At 38.7% G+C, this 20,256-nt stretch overlaps 1 protein-coding gene across 1 annotated transcript; it reads left to right on the top strand.

Moving 5' to 3' along the window:
• The first annotated feature begins 13,799 nt into the window (after positions 1–13,799).
• Positions 13,800–18,627, top strand: LOC139458862 (tetratricopeptide repeat protein 19, mitochondrial-like). The gene is made up of 2 exons (XM_071240294.1): positions 13,800–13,981; positions 15,335–18,627. The coding sequence occupies exons 1-2, from the start codon at positions 13,800–13,802 to the stop codon at positions 16,272–16,274; spliced, it is 1,122 nt and encodes a 373-aa protein (XP_071096395.1). The 3' UTR covers positions 16,275–18,627.
• The last annotated feature ends 1,629 nt before the right edge of the window (positions 18,628–20,256 follow it).

Genomic DNA, 20,256 nt, shown 5'->3' with positions numbered 1-20,256 from the left:
AGTGGGGAATGTCTAAGACCTGCATCACTTCGGGCTTTCAAGCTGACACGCCGTGATATAACTGGAAGCGGCGTAAAACCCAACATGGAGTAAGTTAGGCCGCTCACTCCGAGCCTCTAGGACATGCCCCAAAGGGGACAAATTGTACCTTGACTAAAATACAAATTAAATCCTCTCTCCCTCAATACAACAACAGAGTTATGGTTAGAATAGTTGACTGCGGCTTGAAACATCATTCATTAGCTCACTTGTCATTTCATGTCGGAATTAGAGTCACCTCCCTTGCAACGTAACGTATCGAAAACTCCCCACCACCCCTACTGCATTGCACTTTAGTTTCCCTCACGATATGATCCAGGTTGAAGAGGGCACCAATGTAGTTTTTACATAGTTGACTGTAGGATGTTTTATTATTATTTGGGGCATTTACAAACACACGCAAGTACGCACGCACGCACACACACACACTAACACACACACACTAACACACACAAACTCAACTGCCGGTCAAAAGAAAGTATACACCCATGTTTGATGGCGGCTAAAACTGAAACAATTACAAAAAATGCTTATTTTTACAGTGGTGATGCATTTGATACGGGTATCATAGTTGTGTTTTGGACCTTGAGTTTTCAGTGTTTCGGCGACTGATTTCAGCCTAGTAACGGTTTGATAATGTTTGTAAGTAAGTGTATGTTTCTTTGGCCCGGCAATTAATATTCAATGTATGTATAATATAGGTGTACGAATAACGTATGACGCTTGACCTCGTGCATCCTTTAGCTGACACCGGCATTAATCCTATCAATACTGTACCTACAGATCAACGAGTGGCTTAGTGTATGCATTAGATATATATGTCAGCTGGTCATATTCACGCTAGACATAACGGGACCTTCGTGACTGACTTCCCTGCGATAAAAGCCCACTATTAGATCTGCCCAGTCACAAGAGGGCGCTGATAGCATCTCGAGCGGGCCTTATTCAAAGGTGACTCAGACTTTTGTATGATTGTACTGATAAATATCAACTTAAAATAAATAAACAAGTACTTTAGGAAAGTAAGCTAAGCTACACTGTTGGGTTAAAACATAAGCCCTTTGCAGGTCGAGGTTTATCGTGTCAGTAGAGTTAGACTTTGAAAGGACAAACTTGACTAAAACGTTAAAATTTATTTCATTTTGGGCATTCCACATACAGCATGGCAGTGTGGCGCCCATCAACGTTATATCGGTTGCATTTCAACATCAGTGCAATATGGGTCGTCTTCACACACGCAGAATGGTGTTTAAACGTGTGTTCGAATAGCATACAGACAGACAATAGTTTATTAACGTCTCACTCCCGTACATACATAAAACAGCTTTGTACAACTTGACATAAATAGAATGTACAGAACCATTCAATAGAATTATGAGAGACAAATTATCACAGAATTTATACATAAAGGATATAAAGATGATATAGTAAAAAGTTATCCATATAAAAGATGTTTTCTACGATTAAGAATTAAAAAGCAGACTTTGGCAAGTATAAAACACACACTGGAGTCACTGAAAATTAAACAAAGTTTGTCTATATCAGGTATATCTAAAACATTATAAGATTTAGCAATACATTCATTAAAAAGAGTTGCAGAACCGTTACAAAAGGGGTAGATTAAGGCTTTGTCTCTGAAAATATATAATTTTGAAAGAAACAAACAACTCAATTTGAAGTGAAAAGGAGGTGAAGTGAGAAGGGAGATTCGGAAACTGTGGAAAATCTAGACTTGCTTCATTTAGGGCTATAGCATTACAGAAGGGCAGGGGGGCAAATCATTCGGTTCAGAGACTGTGAGAGACTACAAGAGGGGATTCTCCGGGATAAATCAAGTCACCAAAAACCATAAACCTCCATGCAGTGACGTCATCCTATTGTTCTCCAGTCGGGTTAAATCTCTTAGACAGTGATGTTGTAATGTCCCTGGGATTCTATAGGCATATTTGCTATGTAATCTGTTAATATAATATCTCGGGAATCTTACTAATATAACTTCCTTTCATATTGTAACATGAAATAAAATGTAAAAACAAACGACACAAATTATGTTTGAAACATAAAAATGTTGATAAATGTTGTTTTAAGTTTCTTTTTCGGTTTATCAAACACTTCCACTCGGATTTTTATGATATCTAAAAGCTTTATCCCGCGGATGCGGGTGGTAGATATCACAAAAACCATCGGAAGGGCTTTATCCTACACATTACCGATTAAAATGGAAATTGGGTGGTTACAATTTGATTTTTCTGTTTGTGTGTCATCCTACCCCAGGACAGTTTAACATGCCGATATTGCTGGAACTGCAGTGGAAAACAACAAGAAAAAAACCCAATAATGATTGTATTTCGTGTTATTATAGGAAACTATGCGTCCTAATGACTGGTGAATATTATTTTACTTTTATACCGAATGAAAACTTACATTCAAGTTGTCAGTGCCCTTCTTTCAGCTTTACGCTTTACTCACTGACCAGCAGAATATACTATTTACTATACAACAATTCTCCTTGAGATTTCAGGCAGCATGTGGGTAGTGCTCTTCCTCGGTTGTCTACACCTAGTAGAGTCGCAGGCAGTCCCACGCGGAGATGCACATCCTCGCGGGGGTGCACCGCTTCCGAATTTTGGAACTCAGCTGAGACTCCCTGATGGCATCCCATACTCCAAGAGTTCTGGCAGAGAGAACACTGTTAAAAATCCCCACCACGTCCCCGAGTTCCTTCCCTTCGCCACGAACGCTCAGGGTGTTCCACGACTCTCCATTAAGAACATACATGACAGTCTGAGAAAGCCAACCAAACAAGCGGACAAAGTGGTCACGCTGACGAAGCGCCCGAATTTGGACGGGTTGACCATTGAGCAGATTATAGAGAAGTTCGGACCCCCCGGGAACAAGCCTCAGCCCAAAGCGAGGAATCCACCCCCTGGATTTACCAAGCACCAAGTCTCCCCAGCTCTTCCCAAGACTCCGATCGGGGACAGGGTTGCAAAGGATGAACATTAAGTGGCTTGTCAAAAAGGTAACATGATACTAGCAGCAAATGGGTACCCGGTAGAATGAGATGGTACATTGCTAAACTAAGCGTCTAACGCTGACAACGACGTCGATATTACGTCGATAATGAAGAAGATAGCAATGATAAATGATGGGAAAACAATTATGAAAATGATAAAGTTTTTCACCTTCATTGTTGTTTGTTTGTTTGTTTGTTTGTTGTTTAACGCCGCACTCAGCAATATTCCAGCTATATGACGGCGGTCTGTAAATAGTCGAGTCTGGACCAGACAATCCAGTGATTGACATAATGAACATCGATCCACGCAATCATTGTTGTTATATATGTGAGAACGTATATAAATGTAGTATCATATATATTTCTCATTCGCCGTTTGTTTTCAGGTGAACTAACAACAACAACAAAAGTCGAAGTCAGTGTAAGATGTCGCAATTTAGAGCAAAGAAGAAGATAACAAAATGCTTGCGTCTTAAGCGTTGCTTATTCCTTTTTGACCAGGAACCAACTCTTTACAATACGTCATCTTTCATGACGGTAACAAAAACTGTATTTGTTAGCAGTTGTAACATGTTGCATGGTACGCTATATTGACGCGGGAGTTAACTTATAATGGATCGCAGTGGCGAACGGTTACTAACCTATTAAACATGTCATACGCCAAATGTTTCTTGTTCTTAATTCCCACTTTTATGACACATCAATTATTACGAGTGGATTGCATTGTTTACTTCACTTTCTGTTTGGGATTGTGCATAATCAGTATGCATACGACCTAAAGGTTGGGTCAAGGGACATCGTCCAAACAAATGAGTTCTTTCCTAACCAATTTCGAATGGAGGTATTCCACTTAAAAAAACATTCCACAAAAAAAGTTGACGTGTATACTTACGAGTAGCCGTGACATAGCGCAACGAGTCCGTTATTTGATCAAGCGATAAAATGTCGTGCTTAGATTTGCAATAGTAAACAGTCAACAGTGGGTGTGGATTACGAGATTTACCGATACCACGACAACACAGAGCCCGTGATTATATAGAGACACACTATATTATCCGTACTTTTACTGTCACATCTTGGTCCATATTCACAAAGCATAAAGGCTAAGTCCCACCCTTCTTTATTTTCACATATCTCCATTTAGGCTGTATCTCTTGGAAATCTACAAATGACATTCGTCTCATTTTGAATAGTGTCTATGGCACAAACGATACCTGTTGAAAAGTTGGTACAAGAAAACCGATGTTTCTCCAGATGGTCACGAGTACTGAGTCACAGCATATGTTTTACTGCCACGGATCATCACTTCATGCATAGGGGGCGCCGCGATTCGCTGTGCAGAGTTGCGTCCCTTGGGCACGCCAGAAACCTATGATTGTGGGTTCGAACCCCGGTTTGCCCCGATTATGTTTCTAGGTTTGTCAGCACCATACCCGTGCTCGTGGGTTTCACCGAAGTGGTAAACGTCTGAGACCTGCATCACTTCGGGCTTTCCTCCCACATTAAGCTGACACGCCGTGATATAACTGGAATACTGTTAAAAGCGGCGTTAAATCCAACTCACTCACTCACTCACTTCATGAATATGTCGCTCCGTTAACAAATACAATATCGTTTCGGCAGATAGTTAATACAGGATGAAAACATTTAATGCCTTTTTTATATGGAAATATAAAGCAAGCCGTGGCTAACGTTTTTTTTGAAGGTATAATTGACTTACGACTGTCGTAGAGCTGCGATAGCTTAGGTAAGAACATTTCATTTTCAAGATTTATCGTACAGAGAACAACATAAAGTTTAAGCAGAACACTATATAATCAATGTGTATAAACATGTCACTGTTTTAGACATATCTATCAATATATATATTGGTTCTAACTACCTATTGTCAATGGTGGATAAATATAAAAATACAAAGTAATGTGATGTGTAGACATGAACGTCGGGGCGATTGATCGCACATCCATGAGAGGACCATGTATGATAACGGTAAATTGCGACCCGCTAGAAGTGAGAAATTTCAAATGGAGACATGCTGTCGAATACTTCTTTGAAAATCTTCAAAAGAGTTTATATCCTTTCTCTTTTTTAATCAAATCAAATGATATTTATAGGAGATGTGGATAAAAACAGGGATGTGGTTTGGGGATAATTTCATTTTAATAGGGTGACGGACTTTTGCCCTTTTCATGCAAAAGCTAAAACTCTGCATGTAATTGATTATTTCAGAAAATATGCTAGCTCACTGTCATTTGAACACTTGAATTATTTTTTTTTAAATGGTTGCCTATGTACAAATCATTCTTCGTCTTTTTCTAGAAAATGTTACAATTCAATTTCTCTTTACCATGCATTTACAGATTTTAAAGGTACATGTAGTCAATATTTGTATGAGACAAAATAAAACACGACTTGAAAGGGTGAACATTTGAGCAGTCTGCACGGAGTGTTTTAGTTTAAAGGAAGGTTTACTATTCTAAATCAGGAAAGGTGGATGTGAATATGACAGTCACGAGCATGACATCAACATAACACGCATACAACGTGTGTTTATTGCAGCTTTACAATCAATTATCTTATATTATACATCTTATTATTAACTATCTCTGTAACAAAAATAGGAACCTTTCTGGATTAATAATGAAGTATTGCAGAAAAAAACGTCGTTATCCAATCTGTTCGTTCGCAAAAAAGCTTCATTATACTATGATTACATTCTGTTAATCGATCTTATACATATTTCCGTATATTTTTATTGTGTGGTTTTAGTGAAATATGTAAAACGTGAATAAAATGTATCTTATCGTTTGCCCATTGTTGTTTTCCAGAAGTTCATTATCATTGTAACATCAGATTGGCGTCAGATTTAGATGGTTAATTTCTTCCGGTCAGTAATTCGTTGCACCGATAGAGACGTCTTTATCAGTTGTTTAACCTTCTACCCTAGACAAAATGGACAGCTAATCAGGTCATCTGTATCCTTAGGACATATACCATGATGCAATGCGGTTAAGCTGATTCTTCAGCTATATAAATATGAGATGACACGAGATGTCATTATAGTCCACCTTTGCAGAATAGCAGCACTGACTCTCAGAGGTACCCTCATTGAAACGCACCACTGAGGTAAGAAACGTTGTCATTCGGCATCACTCGTGTCATTCCGCAAGCATGTTACGGAAACAGGCGAGTGGTGACTATACAATGCTATGTACGTATTCACATTTTGGTCAATACTATTTCCTTGTTGATGTTTATGTTATGATAATGATTATTGAAGGCGGGTATGGGCCGGTGTTTGTTAGGTCACTATTTGTCTCAGAGTCGTGCTGGGATCCGTTGATCGTGGGTTCGAATCCAGATTATGGGTAAGTGAATGACACCAGGCTTCCTTCATTTGTTTTGGGCGGTTACAGCTCCTCAGATCGTGACGAAAAGGGCAATCTTTGGAGAACTGACTTTAATGAGATTACAATTATAAATTTACTATCACCATATCTTCAAGGATGTTTGTTTAATGTGTTTGATGCTAGCTATCTGTTTTTGACACGTGGCCATACCGATATAGTGCACGTTTGTCTTGTTCTGGTAAACAGCTTCCATTTGCTAGATGTGAAATCCTACATATATCGTGACAGTTTGCAGGAGATAGATTAAGCTAAAAGGAAATCACACGGAAATCCTGAACATAAAACAGTGAAACACAGATACATACAGGATATTTACAAAGTTACATTTCCATTTCGTTGGGCTGAGTTTCAAGCATGAAAAGGCACCATCGATATTCAACTTGCGAACTTTCTTTAAGATCAGTTAATGGCAAATATGCAAAGTCAATCCTACATTAATTTCAATCAGAAATCCCTGAATAATCGATGGCGCCACATGCAAAACCCCAGTTTGTTTTCCATCCGTCACCAAAGAGCTCACTGTCTCAGCTAACGTGTGCCGAAAGTAAGATGGCGCAACTCTGCACCGCCAATTGCGGCGTCATAGACGATTGAGATGCAGCGAGTTTGGTTTTACGCCCCTTTTAGCAATATTCCAGCAATATCACAGCGGGGGGTCACCAGAAATGGGCTTCACACATTGTACCCTTGTCGAGAATCGAATTCGGACCTTCGGCGTGACGAGCGAGCGCTTTAACCACTAGGCTAACCCACTGTATCTACATATGCCCCTTCCCGATTAAGAACCTTGGCCTGTCAACACCATCGATATTCGTTACTTATCACCAATGATTAGTATGATGAACCAAGGATCATAATTTGGGATTCGAACATAGATTCTCCGGCTCCTTGTACAATTAAAGGACGTAACACTGCGCAGCTAATTGCACGCTTTAGTCCATGAAGCGGTATGAATTGAACTATTGTTTGTTGTTTAACGCAGTATTCCAGCTATATGACGGCGGCCTGCCAATAATCCAATCTGGACGAGACAATCAGTTAACTGTTAATGTTTTCTTGTCTACCCTTTGACACAGGTTGAAAGGGAAGTATTTACAAAAAGTGGCAAATTATACGGTAAAAGATATTTGTTTTTAAAAAATGGTTAACTTGGTAACGTATTTAAATTAAACACACCTTAATGAAGGTATGGTCACAAACGTTATTCATTCGACCAAGAATAAGTGAGTGGGTTTGATTAGCCTAGTGGTTAAAGCTTTCGCTCATCACGCCGAAGGCCCGGCCCGATCTCCCACGTGGGTACAATGTGTGAAGCCCATGTCTGGTGTCTGGTGTCTGGTGATATTGCTGAAATATTTCTAAAAGCGGCGTAGAACAATACTCACTCACTCACTCACTAACCAGATACTTCGTGTCAAGGTGTTGTAATGGTAGTTTTCACACTGGTGTCGTGTGCAAAAAGTGTGACGTAATTAGGTCACATGTTACTTTAGGTCTTCAGACGTTGGGGTATAGTCTCGATGGCTTCCTTAGGTGAAAATGGTCAAATTGTTTGATAGGCATTACTTAGAAGTTTACGGATGACAAGGTAGACACAATTTTATGGGTAACAACTTCTTTAATACTGTCTTGCTTGACAACGGTATGAGGATCTATACCCAAACGTCGCTTTTCACAGTATTAAAGAAGTTGTTATCCATAAAATTGTGTCTACCTTGTGAAAATGGTCGCTTGTTCAATTTGATACAGTCAGTACAGCTGATATATATATATACTCTTCATTATTTTATCATTGTTTCAGCTTCTTCAACTCTTTGATTTCACACTCTCGACATGACGTCACTTCTGACCTTGTGCCTTGTGATCTGTGTGGTGGGGTCCGCCGGGGCGGATGGGAGGGATTACTGGGACGGCACGCATCCGACTAACATCCCCCTGAAAAATTATCCCCCGGGATTTCTAACGCTTGAAGAAATTAAAACACTTTTCTCCACTGGTGTGGGTATAAGTGGGCCCATTCGTGTCACAGCTGAGCAAATCAAGATGTCGTTGATGGGTAAGGACTGAACACTGCAAACGGAAGTTGAAAACGTTCTTGGTGACGTCAGACATTGAACTGCCGCCTTAGTTGCAAAGGGGGACAACTCTCCTTCCTCTATAGAGTACCGTGTGGCTGTCATCACAGAGTAGTTCGCAAGTTCTAGAGTAGAGCTGTGCCGGCATATACGGAAAGGAACCTGTTTAAGTGTGACAAAACTTTAGTTTACATGCATACACGGAATACTGTCCTGAAACTGGAATTTATACATTTTTCACTTTTTGTTTGAATAAAATATGATAATATTTTTCACTGTGTTTCTTTTAATTGACCTTCGTTCACCCAAGTATGACGTCAACTCGCGGGAAATCCTCTTCTACGTCTGCTTTGTGATAACAATAACATTATATAATAAAAACTCCGCACAACAGTGATTCGTTCAATTGGAATCATCAAAATCGGCGATTTTAATGCGAACCATGCAGAGTTGCGCCCCTTACGTGTCCCCATGATCCTGGATGAGAATCCAAGATTCGACCTGGATATGTGCTTGATATGTAAGTAGCATACCCTTGCTCGTGGGTTTCACCAACGTGGTAACGTCTGTGACCCGCACCACTTCCGGCTCTCTTCCTACATAACGCTGACACGCCGTGATACAACTGAAAAAAAAATGCTAAAAGAGGCTTGAAAACAAACTCACTTTAACTTTCATCTTTCTATGTTATACCTGCCGCGGTTGTGTGGACGGATATGGCTCAGCGTTGTCGCTTATCACATTGAATGTCTGAGATCGAATCTTAACACAGAATAACAGAGGTCGTATGTGAAGCCCTTAAATCTACAATGCATGGGCTTAATGTATACAGTGGGCGTAGCTTATGTCATTCTTATTATCTACAGTCGTGATAATGCAGATCTTTCATTTTTGTTTTATCACCCACACACCCGTAAAGATCCGGGTTAGAATAGGTCTTTAGCAACACCTGCTTGCCGTAAAAGCGATTATGATTGTCGGGAGAGGCGACAAACGGGATCGGATTGTCAGGTTCGGTGACTTGGTTGACACAGGTCATCGTATCCCAATTGCGTATGTCGATGCTCATGATATCAATCACTGGATAGTAGGGTCCAGACTTGATTATTTGCAAACCGCAGTCGTATAGCTGGAATATTGCTGAGTGCGGCTTAAACAACAAACAACAACAACAACAAAATCTTATCACCCACAGTTAATTAATTTGTTGTTTTACGGCGCACTCAGCGATAACTAAGTCATATGTAACCAATCGAGTTTGGACCAAACAAACCAGTGATTGATACGAGCAGCGTCCCACGCAGGGCACGCAATCAACCAAGTCACCGAGCCTGACCGCCCGATCCGTTTGGTCGCCTCTTACGACCACCATAGGTTGCTGAAAATCTATTCTAACCCGGAATCTCCGCGGTGTAGACCAGTATAGGTTGCTAAACACCTACTCTAACCCGTCGTTATTGAGGACGATAATAAGAGATAATAGTAGTCAAAAAGCGATGCATTTTCAACTTCCAAGGGTGCAGTTCAGTTGCATCTGCAATGAACCAACGTGTTCAGTGGCTGAAATTTTATCGAAAAAAAAATAAAAAATTTATGTTTCAAACTGTTGAAAAAAATAAAATTTGCCTGCCACAAAAATTACATTGTTGCGAGGTGTTTATCTTGAAAAACTTAAATGCGTTGCCGCCTATTGTCAAGTGACGCAGATTGCCGCCAAATTTGTGAACCAACTTCTTCAGACACGACACAGACATTCTGAAGGTATAAAGATTGATGACACGCATCAACCAAGTCACGGAGCCTGATTACCTGATCCATTCTAATCCGAAATCTACATGGGTAGATCAAAGAGGTTCATAGATATGTTTTTGGGTAGATCAATATGTGCTACGGGTATAGAAAGTGAAAATTCCGAATATACGGTTTGATAACGAAAATTCCACATACCTGTTCCAAAACCTATACAATGCAGTGTTCTCTCGTGCATGCACGGGTAAGTGTATATTCATTCGAACTTCGTTTTCTCGAACACCGTTATCTCGAATGTGCCGATATCTTAAACCTATATTCTCCGGTCCCGACCGCCTCATCATGCCTGGTTATGTCGAATGTCGGGATATCTCGAAGTTACCACACGGTCCCGTTGGGTTCGAGATAACGGTGTCAACTGCATGTTTGAACTCAACAAAACAAAAGTACATTGCAATCTCGGGATCAGATGACAAGAAGGTAGCAACTCGTGTTATTCCGGGACAAGCCGAATAGCGCATTCGTGACCAACTCGGGTTATTCCGGGACAAACCGGTTACGGAAAGGGGCGAGTGGTGACGAATGAAGAAGGTAGTTCCTGATCGCCGGTCGGACTACTGGGTAAAATAAACAATTTAGGGACATTGTCAAAACTTACTTGTAAAGTTAGATAGTTTGGAGTTGGTTTCATTGTTCAAGTTATCAACCGTTAGTCGTTTACTCTTTAACGTAGAAGTCAAGAATGAGACTCAGACAATAGACAAATGTTGACAGAAGTGGTGTAACTGTCAACAACTAAAACCCGATATGTGTGTTTAGCGAACACCTTTATTGTTGTTTTTTGTTGTTTAACGCCGCACTCAGCAATATTCCAGCTATATGACGGCGGTCTGTAAATAATCGAGTCTGGACCAGACAACCCAGTGAATGACATCATGAGCATCGATCCACGCAATTGGGATCGATGACAGGCATCAACCAAGTCAGCGAGTCTGACCACCCGATCCCGTTAGTCGCCTTTTACGACAAGCATAGTCGCTTTTTACGGCAAGTATGGGTTGCTGAAGACCTATTCTACCCCAGATCTTCACAGGTCTCGCGAACACCTAGTACCATCACTATTTGATAATGATTCATTAACAACTGCTTATGATATAGACGGAATCGCACAGTGGAGTCTATTCTATGGGAATGGATTATGGGAACGTTGTTTGTCGCTTCTTATTTATTTGTGTGTATATTTTCGTTTGCGGGCAGTTTATGCATATAATCATTCCTGTGGGAATTAGTTGTTCATTTTAAAATACATGTTCTTGTATATATCTGAAGATACATCATCCCTGCTTGATGTATAATTTGTATAATTTAGGATAGTAACGGAGTGCACTGACTTCATTTGATTGATGTGAGGTATGTCTCACATAAATAAACGATCAACAGGACCTTGTTGATCAGCCGGTGTGTCCGACCATCCTCCATCCTGTGTAATAAATATCACTTGTATAATGACACATTCGCCGCCATAGCTTCTTTCCGGAAGTGATGTCACCATCTCCATCTCCCTGACCACTCTCCCGGCACAGGGATTCTCTCATTTGGGCGTTTATAGTTATTGGACAGCCATGATTAGCGTGCTATGGTAGCAATTAGGTCCATATAATATTTATCATGATAAATATCGAATGAAGATATAATTCACTCGATAATCGAGATTGGGTTCGAGAGTACACAATGTCTTTAACCTCAGGGGTCAGTGTTTATAATGCCATAAATATATGGAATGAAAATATAATTCACTGGATAATCGAGGAGACGGCAGTACACAATGTCGTAAACCTCAGGGGTCAGTATATTTATAACGCTATTTATATGAGATATAATTCACTGGATAATCGAGGATGGGTTCGAGAGTACACAACGTCGTTAACCTCAGGGGTCAGTATATATAATGCCATTTATAGGAGATATAATTCACTGAATAATCGAGGATGGGTTCGAGAGTACACAATGTCGTTAACCTCAGGGGTCAGTATATATAATGCCATTTGTAGGAGATATAATTCACTGAATAATCGAGGATGGGTTCGAGAGTACACAATGTCGTAACCTCAGGGGTCAGTATATATAATGCCATTTATAGGAGATATAATTCACTGGATAATCGAGGATGGGTTCGAGAGTACACAATGTCGTTAACCTCAGGGGTCAATATATATAATGCCATTTATAGGAGATATAATTCACTGGATAATCGAGGATGGGTTCGAGAGTACACAATGTCGTTAACCTCAGGGGTCAGTATATATAATGCTATTTATAGGAGATATAATTCACTGGATAATCGAGGATGGGTTCGAGAGTACACAATGTCGTCAACCTCAGGGGTCAGTGACCCGGGTCACGCTATAAATAACGTACAGCCTTCTGACCTAACTCAAATAGGTGTGCACAAACACATTACTGCATGATTAGGTGAATATTAATATGTGCATTGCATACTCGTTGGCGATTTGTGTAAGAAAATAGGTCCCAACAAGTTGGCAACAACCTTATTATATATACTTCTCGTAAGAGTCAACTAAATGGATCGGGAGGTCAGGTTCCTTGACAAGCTTAATTGCATGTATCTATCCAAGTTACGTGAACTTAGGCTTATGATATCAATCACCGGATTGTCTGGTCCAGACTCGATCATTTACAGTCGTCATATAGCTGGAATATATTGCATAGTGTGGCATTAAACAACAAACAAACAAAAATCATGACATTTGGGAATGTAAAATATACGGGAGGGTGTCGAAGATGTACACGTTTACAAAGAAGGGCCGTTTATGTTAGATCTATCTCATGTATCTCATTTGAATAGGAGTTCAGTAAAACATGTAAAGAACTTTAATAACTTGCTTCCGAGTTTCAGTAAAACCAGCTGTAGACAGTCAGTTCAGCTTTAGAAAATTCCAAAATACAAATGAAGTAATTAAGTTAACTATTAATTAAATATATTGTTTATTTTAAGGAACGCCATTCTGTGTGTATTGAAGCGCGTATAAATAATGATAAGTATACGCACATGAACAAATATATATCACTTTCGTCCCATCTTCATAATATTAGTAACTTCAACGACTTCACTAGTGTACGTGTCTATGTTCTCCAGTTTTATGTAGTTTTATTAATATTCAGCAATATGAATATAAAGTAAATTATTAATTACGCGTCGTTTTATAATTGACTTCTTCTTGACTGAACAAAATGTTTCCCTCGTTAATGAATCTAATTTCGTAAACATTCCTTACGCATTTCTACTTTTTATTACAGAAATTCATTAGCCACAAATCCGTATAATATATGTTTCCTTTTTAGGAGAGAAAGTTCAGATTGTAATATTACGAAATATCTCCATGTTTTAGAGAACATTTATAGTTGAATAATTTATATGAAATAGACTTATCTTTATAAAAATATTAAGCTCTATATACGAAACAGAGACGTCGTCTGCTAAAAGAGAAAATGGCGGTCTGTACCACACGTGCAGTGTCCTCATGCACAAAACATCTGTTTAACAGGTTATGTAACACCACTAGAAGGTCAAATCAAACGTTTTTGACCCAAAGATGTTGTAAACAATCGAGATCCTTTGGTCAAATGCCACCACAAGAGAGATTTTCCTCAGACCGAGAGCGTAAATCGAGGTGAGTTGTGACCTTGTCAATGAATGATACTCGGTCGCCGAATGCAATGAAGTGATGCAATGCGTCATCACTGTCGGATTCATAAACGAAGATGACCCCTTTAGTTTTGTTTTATGTTTCACAATGTCTCTAAATGTAGTTAACTTTGGTACAATCATAATTGATAATTTAAGACTGAAATCCTTAACTGATTGGACGCACAGAGGGGTAAATATATTTGGAAGCCACGAACCTATTTTCATTCAAAGATCCAAGGGCTGAGGATTGAGTTGGTATGACCTACCATAACCCTTACATAACTAACCCTAAGTATTGAAGATCACAATAGCCGTACTAAATAATTTTTCTTAAAATACATCTTGTTGATACTATTCGGTGGCAAACAGATTCTGTAATCACACCAATATTGATTACCTGTGAAAAAGGATGGGCCCTGTTCATTTCTTACTCTCTAAGTGGTTAGGGAGCCTGGCACTTGACAATACGAAGGACCATTGATACTTGTTGTTGTCATGTGTGAATTGTGGTAAACATTTCTGATAAATCAAAGTATTAGCAAATTTTGAGTTTGATGAAAATGTGACGAAGATGATGTAATCATAACCATATACTAATCATGCCATAAGAATATACCAGTCAAAATGTCGCAGTTTTTATTTTAACAAAACATGCCCAACTTTCTAAACCAACCTGATCATTTGCTGACCAGAATACTGAGCTGAGCTATTTACCAATGTTTACATTATTGCCATTTTCAGGATTATATTGAATGAATAAATATGTGATGAGTTTATCATTACTTTTCATGCAGTGTCAGAAATTAGGGTGGTGGTGGAGACGATATTTTCATGAAGTGAACATGGTGAAACCTTGTAAACTCGAAGCACCATCATCTCAGTGTGTATTTTAAGGTGTAAGACAACATACACCATGACTTGTACATGATTTAACGTGGTCATACTACTACTAACAGAATTTGTGATCTAACATGATCTAATACATGCTAATATAAGCAATCATTCAGGGATAGAAACTAACTGTTTTAGTCCACTAGTCTATAATGATAACATATAGCAAAACCCATAAAAATGGTAAATTTTACTAGTCCTTATCATGCTTATCATTGCTTATGATACCTTAACTATTGGGTAGTCTGGCAAGGACTACGGGACAAGTGACAATTTCTAACGTTGGGGTCGGATGGGGAAATAAGATATACATTTAAAATGTTTGACATGTCAAATTTATGTTTTCTGTTCTTTGAAAAGTTATTTGAATCTATGTTCTTGATGTTGGTCATGTCAATGGTTGTACATGTTAAATATATTGATGTTAAAAATATTGTTGTTTCAGATTCTCTGCAGGCTATGCTGTTGGAACACTTGCGTTTTCCCGGGGCTTGCTCATGCTGCTTGGCCTGGGAAAGAAAGAAGAGGAGGATCCAGTGATAAGTTTGTTCAGAGAAGCACGACTGGCACAGCACGAGAAAAACTTTGACAAAGCAGAATATTATTTTCACGAAGCGCTTAAAGTTGCTGCGGAAAATCACCGAAAAACAGACATGACAACTCGTGATTACCTCTTTGCCAAAACAAACATCTTTGACAGTCTCGCTGACATGGCTCTATCGAGGGGTCAGTTTGACAAGGCAGAGAAGTTATACAAAGAGACAATGAAATGCTGCTTTGAAGTAGGAGTTGAGAAAGATGATAACTCGGTGATTGAAATCTCCATCAAACTAGCAAGTATCTATGCCATGCAACATAGGGATGCAGAGGCACGGACAGGATTTGAGTTCTGTATAAAAACACAAGAGCAGAAAGTGAATGAGCTGGATGACAAAGACAAGGACACAGTGGCACTTCTGGGTCTTGCGTTGGAGAGTTATGGAAGGTACCTCATGTACCAGAAACAACTGGACAAGGCACTGCCGTTGATTGAGAAGGCTGTGACAGTTGCAACTTCGACACTGGGTGAGGAACACCCACAGACGCTCGTCTTGCACAATGACCTAGCTACACTGAATATTCTCAGTAAAAATTACGGGCCAGCAGAAAAAACTTTGAAATATGCCATAGAGGTTGGGGAGAGGGTTGAGTCAAGTGAGGTGCCAGCGTTGTACTGTAACTTGGGAGCGCTGTATATACGGAAGTCGGAATTTGAAGCTGCCAAAAGTGCCTGCAAGAAGGCTTTACAACTGGCAAAGAAAATGAAAGACACAATATCGGCACATCAAGCGCAGAAGTGCCTGGATAAAATTTACAAGGTTACCAAACAAAGTAAAAGTAGTTAATGATGTGCACTTTAGGAGATTATCTTGTTTATCACGTTTTTCATTTAAGTTAACTTATTTAATGCTGTTTGCCTTACTTTGTATGTTACCATTGGTTTGTATCATTTGAAGAGAGACCAAGGTTTATATTTATGTAAATTATGATTTGATAAGTATTATTATTATTGTTATTAGTGGTGTCTTGATGTGACATTGGGAGACCTGTTTATGATTTATGAGTTGTGCATTATCTCAAAGTCAACATGTGTGTAGTATGTTATTTCATTGTTTTACTAAGTCAATAGTTACTGTGCATTAAATTCTTGTCAGTGTTCAAACCAGACTGAAAGTCAAGGAGGTTTTCACAATCACATATTCTTATTGAGTTTGAGAGGGTCCCTAGACATGCTAGATTGATCATGAGATATACCATGAGATAGACCTCAAGGACCCCAAAACTCATCTTGATTTTGAACACTGATCATCATCATCATACACAGGTGTGGATAATTAGATTTAGATCTGGCGTTCAGTTCATCAGTATGGATCATTTCAAGTTTCATTATTATGATCCTTTTTGAAATTTAGTTGTTTTGAATGATATTAAGTGGTGCAATATGTCATATTTATTATTAAGACTCTTTATATTTTGAGACAATTTTTGTCCTCTCTCCCAAGCCATTCGTAACCCAGGTTTTGGTGTCAGCAATGTGGTTTAACATGTTTTCAGAAGTGGCATTTGTCAGTTTACAAGGGTTAGACTCCATGCAAGGTCAACTTAGGAAAGAATTCTATGTCATTCTGAAGGTGGCAGACCACAAGGTTGCAAGGAAATGTCCTTCCTGGGTATTTGTTTTTTTGTGTTTGCCCACTGCTCATTTCAGATGAGTTGTTTATTTACTATGTTTAAGATACTTGTTGTTTTGGTAGAAAACAACTAGTCCCTGAGGATTTTCAGTCGTGTAAATACCAAAGGCCAAGTGTGCAACATAATGTCTGCATAAGATTGATCAGTGCTTTTAAAAAGCAATTATCTAGAGAAATATTTGTTCATTCAAGTAAGTAACGACAGTTTAGATAGCAGGACTCTTAATCTTATATTTTTCTAAATTCCTCATCACACCCTTTGTCATACATGGGATTTTTTATGGTTAGGGCTCAACTCTATCAGTTCTTTATCCCTAATTTCATTAAAATGAACATATATCATTGGAACATAGTCAATGAAAACCAACTGTTATTAACACCAGATAACTAATGACATGTATGGATTATCTACTTTATTGCAATTGTGGCAAGGTTTCAGCATAGATTCCAACACCGTTATCAAGCAAGTACCTTGATCATTCATGCCATTTTGTCATTTGTTACATGTCCAAATTTTTTACAAATATTAATGAAATTGATTAAATGGAACTGCAAAAGTTACTACGACAGTCTGTGCACTAGCCCAAACATGTAGTTAAATCTTTTAGATATTAGTATCTTTATATACTGACTGGTACAAGGTGATCTTCCTAAACTGTAAGCAATATTACTTGAGAAAAAGGCATGTAAAGTCTCAGATTGTTACGGTAACTGGAACTACCAAAATTGACCAGTATAATGTGTTTTTTTCTTAAATTCTGCTAGTCCATGTGAATTAGAATTGTTAGATATCTGAATATGCATGTTTGATCCTTGTTCCCTCCATCAGGCCCATTACAACATGTACATGGTATGTTTTACTTTTAACTAGTACTTTTTCTTTCTTAGTATGCTAACATGGTTAAGATCATGTTCAACTAATTATGAGCTATTCATCCACAAAAGTTTTTCTGTAACCATGGTGATGAGGGTACCAACAAGTAAGTACATATATGTTAAAAACATGACATGCACAATGCCTTCAACCGTATGTCTACCATACCAGTATTTGAAAGTTTACGTATCCTAGCTTGCCTAGTTATAGTTTGAATTTTGGGGGACCTTGCTATAACAGTTATTGAACCTGGGACTGTATATAGGGTAACACCCTGTTTACAAGCTTACACCCTTTGCTGATGCAAGAGTAAAATCTGTCCCCAGCACCTTGTAAGCAGCAACTACAATGGATCACATTATGTGAAGCCAATTTCTGGTGTCCCCTTGATATTGTTGTAATATGGCCAAAAGCGGCGTAAAACCATGCTATCTCTACAATGGATGAGATGGTCAGGCATGGGGACTTGGTTGACAGGTGTCATTGTACCCTCACATCATGGGACATTGCTCATAAGTGTAACCACTGGTTTGTCTGGTCCAGAGTTGATTATTAATGCTGTGATATAGCTAGGCTATTGTGTTTAACAATGTTCACCCATCCTCCCCCACTCTGCTTACACCGTGAACTGGACCAGGGCCCCGTTCCACAAAGCGATCTTAGGCCTACGACTATCGTAGGCCTGTGTTAAAGTATGGGAGTTGCGATCATCTTAGCACTAAGATCGCTTTGTGGAACAGGGCCCAGTGCCTATTTATGAAGAATTTTTCAAGTGACAATCTTAGCCAAAGTCATTTGAGTTAGCAAGCCAAAACCTTGCTCTGTCTCATTTTCAATAGATTTTAGTTTTATGATATACTACCCAAAGCAAGTTAAGGACCACCCGATTCTTTCATATTACTGAAGTTAGTCTGTCATGGTATTACAGAATAACTATGTGACTGTTTATGAAATATTTGGGTGGTCCTTAACTTCTTTTCAGTTGTATAAATGGCCTTGTCATTAGTTGTGCTTACTAGGTTAAAACAGATTTGACTAGACTCGGGCTTCTGGGTACTGGTCAAAGTTGCAGACTGTAGTGATAACCATGATTAGCCATGTTGCCAAATGTCTACCATTGACAAATAGTGGCTTGTAAAAATGTTTTGCCATTTGTGATGTGTTTTTTCACTATCATCATGATTATCATGTACTTTATTATCATTGTCCAAACTACATCATGTATCAAGAAAATTATGCCAATTATTGAATGTCAAATCATGTTGCTAATAATTGTGATAAGCAATCAACATGATCAATGTATGTTATTTCATCACAACCAGTTGATGACAAGTGATTTATTATTTTGATTCATAATGGTGATGATTGAGATCCAGATGTCTTCCGAAATATATGGGGTACATAGATGGGCTTCGGTAGAGTTGTGCCCCTTGGTTTAGCAAGTATTAGCTGATTTTAGGTTCGTCTCAGAAAAATGAAATACGTTTTTCGGTTTTGTCAGCCATGCTCAGAATTTAGCAAAATAAGTACCAGTTGGAACAAAAGAAGGATTTTTATGCTCTGATTTAAAATGGAAATTAATTCCATTGTTCAAATCATAAATTCATTCATTGTACGAAAGACCGTAGACCCAAATACAGTGAAGGGAGTGGGGATTTATTATTGGAGTGGGTGGTAAGATTGGTCATGAGCATGACCCAAGTCCCTAAATGTTCAAATGTATATGACACTCCCACCCACCCCCCATAGTAAATGACAATCCATTAGTACTATTCTTCATTTGGACATACAGATGTTATTTTCATCATGTGGTTCTCAGAGTTCAGTGTATATATCAGTTTTCAAAACTAAGCATGGTGTGTTTTTCAGATTTACAGCCAGGGCAAGTTCTTGGGTTTCTTCTGATGGACACTTCACTTGTTAAATACACCAGTACAGCACTGTATGTTTGAGGATTTCATTTTAGTTTGGTGCTTGGCTGCACCAATCCACGTTTGACTTAAAATATGTTTGAATGGGTATTGCAGTGATCGCACCCTTATCAAGAACATCTATGTTTGAAATGAGATCTTTGAGATCAAATCTTAATAATATTGCAAGTACATAATAGATAATTGATATAAATTTACTCATGTTCAACGTCAACATGATGAATAGTGTAAATTGCTGGGAGAGTTTATCAAACATAAGTTACCTCACCCTATATTGATGATTTCGGCTGATACATTTACTAACACGTTTCTCTTACATTTCTAGACCTAT

Source organism: Haliotis cracherodii, unplaced genomic scaffold (assembly GCF_022045235.1).
Source record: "Haliotis cracherodii isolate W230 unplaced genomic scaffold, xgHalCrac1.p SCAF_13, whole genome shotgun sequence".
NCBI classification, from domain to species: domain Eukaryota; kingdom Metazoa; phylum Mollusca; class Gastropoda; order Lepetellida; family Haliotidae; genus Haliotis; species Haliotis cracherodii.
This window is presented reverse-complemented; position numbering and strand designations above follow the sequence as displayed.

Excerpts from the sequence above, each read along its gene's own strand:
- LOC139458862 (XM_071240294.1), top strand. The coding sequence starts at position 13,800 with ATGGCGGTCTGTACCACACGTGCAGTGTCCTCATGCACAAAACATCTG. Across the intron at positions 13,982-15,334 it reads GACCGAGAGCGTAAATCGAG|ATTCTCTGCAGGCTATGCTG; the intron begins GTGAGTTGTGAC and ends TTGTTGTTTCAG.